The sequence below is a fragment of the Manduca sexta genome, chromosome 21 (assembly GCF_014839805.1).
Source record: "Manduca sexta isolate Smith_Timp_Sample1 chromosome 21, JHU_Msex_v1.0, whole genome shotgun sequence".
Lineage (NCBI taxonomy): Eukaryota > Metazoa > Arthropoda > Insecta > Lepidoptera > Sphingidae > Manduca > Manduca sexta.
Genome location: NC_051135.1, coordinates 11,070,586 through 11,072,741, shown reverse-complemented (window position 1 = coordinate 11,072,741; position 2,156 = coordinate 11,070,586). Strand labels below are relative to the sequence as shown.

Below are 2,156 nucleotides of genomic sequence, written 5' to 3'. Positions count from 1 at the left end.
CCTCAAGGTCCATTTTCATACATTTTGTTTCACCTTTAATCTGGGTAACTAAACAAGTATTGGCAAGTAAAGAATTTAAATTCACGTCTAGTTAGTGATTAGTTCTCGCAGTTGAAAGAAAAACGTAAAAATAATTAATAATCATGGATATTTCTGCCTTTAAAATTTCGTCATATTAAAATGTATGTAAATGGACCTTGAGGTATCGCCTTAACGCAATAAAAAAATAAATAAAGTCGTGCTTAGATATTCATTCTAGCATCCATATTTCCATTGTTGTAGTCGTTTTCTGCAATTAGACGACATTACGCCCCAGTAACTGGTCATGCCGACGCCGGTTTTTCTAGTGCTTTCGAGCGAACTCCCACTTATGTCAGGCGAATCGCTTAATTCGCTTCAAAGGGAGAGGTTTTTAATTTTTTTTATTTTAACTAGATAGATAAAGTTGTTCTGATGGTAAGTGTCTGGAAATACTAAAACTACTTGTTATTCGGATGCTTTATTTCTCTGGCTGTACTTAGTATTAATATTACTTATTTTTTAACGCTTGTTTGGTGTATGGGTAATGTGGTAGTGAATTGTAATATTCTTAGTTTAAATTCAGGTACAATAAGTAATCATAACATATGCAAGTTGGAGTTATTTCTACGTACGTTTGTCAAATATTCGATCCAAGTTCCTGGGATTTGATTTTGTGTCTGATATTGGCTTGTAATTTGTGGGTTACGTGGGTACGATTTATGGTTCGGCGAAATATTGGTGCATTAGTACGTAATGCCCAATTATGCCTAAAAGCATAAATAATCAGCTACAAAACAATATTTATGTGTTTATTGTGCTGTAAAAATGTATTTCCATTCGAACATTAATATTAAAATAATATTACAGTTAAGAACATTTGCGACATCTGTTGGTACTTAAAAAGAGATTATCCTGTTTGCTGACATCCACATTGAATTGATTAAAATTGGATTTTATGATATAAAAATCTGGTTTGAATTTAATTTTTAAAGTTGAATATCAAATAAAATTAAAAGCTATATATACCACAAATAAAAAAAATATACAAAACTCTATGAAGATGAAAGAATGCATAAACTGTCACAAATGACGTGCTCGCGGCCACAATGATTTTAAATACAATGTGTTTACAATTATAAAATTAATAAACAATGAATAAATAGGTGCTATCATTCAAAATGGCACCAAAGAAGAGATCGTTTTATAGCAAAAGGTCGCCATCCCCATTGCTTCTACACAAAGATCCTTCGTTATCGACATCTTTACCATCCACTTCCAGAGATCAGAGGTTACCAGTCAATCGGTCGGAACCAGAACCGCCGTGCATGGACAGATGCCTAAAGTTCCTTTATAACAGGCAAAAGAAAACATTCTGTGGAAGGACTTGCAAAAGTTGGATTTGTATAATCCTCTATTCCATCATGTATCTGATATTCTTGTCGACATTCACCTTAATATTCCTTTACGGGTCTTTGAAGATCATGAAGCATACGTTAGACTATCAATCTATAGACAAAGAGCAATTACTTACTTATGATGAGAGAGGAGTTGGTCTTACAGCAACACCGACTTCAGAAACCAATTATCCTCTCATCTGGTACAGAGAGAACAAAGAAGAAGATTATTTGAAGTATGTACATGCAATCGATAATCTCCTTTATAACTATAGGAAAAAGAGAGATGTAAATAGCTTAGGAGTGTGTGGACAGTCCCCTTATGGTTATGGTGATACTCCTTGTGTGTTAATAAGAATCAATAAGCAGTGGAGATGGGCAGGTAAGCCGCTTGAAATAGATTCAGTGAAAGCAAAATCAGCGCCGCGCGAAGTCCAGGAATGGATGAGGCAAGACAAGAAATTGTGGTTGCAATGTGGAGGTAGCAATTCATACGATAAAGAACATATTGGTAGGATAAAGTATTATCCAGATCCTCCAGGGTTTGATCCTAGTTTATTTCCTATGGATTTGGATGACATATCACCCCTAGTGGCAATGCAATTGACGAACTTTACTGTAGGGTTGTCACTGGCGATAGAATGTAAGTTGTGGTACGATAAAGGTCCGTCGAGCGTTGAGTTTGTGGTTTATGTTGCTCCTGAAGAAGTTGTTTCGAACAAAACTAGTCGTAGTGTATAA

General features: G+C 35.0%; 1 protein-coding gene across 1 annotated transcript; it reads left to right on the top strand.

The window, feature by feature from the left end:
- Window positions 1-1,035: 1,035 nt before the first annotated feature.
- LOC115440150 (sodium/potassium-transporting ATPase subunit beta-1-like) lies at window positions 1,036-2,156 on the top strand. The gene has a single exon (XM_030164342.2). The coding sequence runs from the start codon at window positions 1,200-1,202 to the stop codon at window positions 2,154-2,156; it is 957 nt and encodes a 318-aa protein (XP_030020202.2). The 5' UTR covers window positions 1,036-1,199.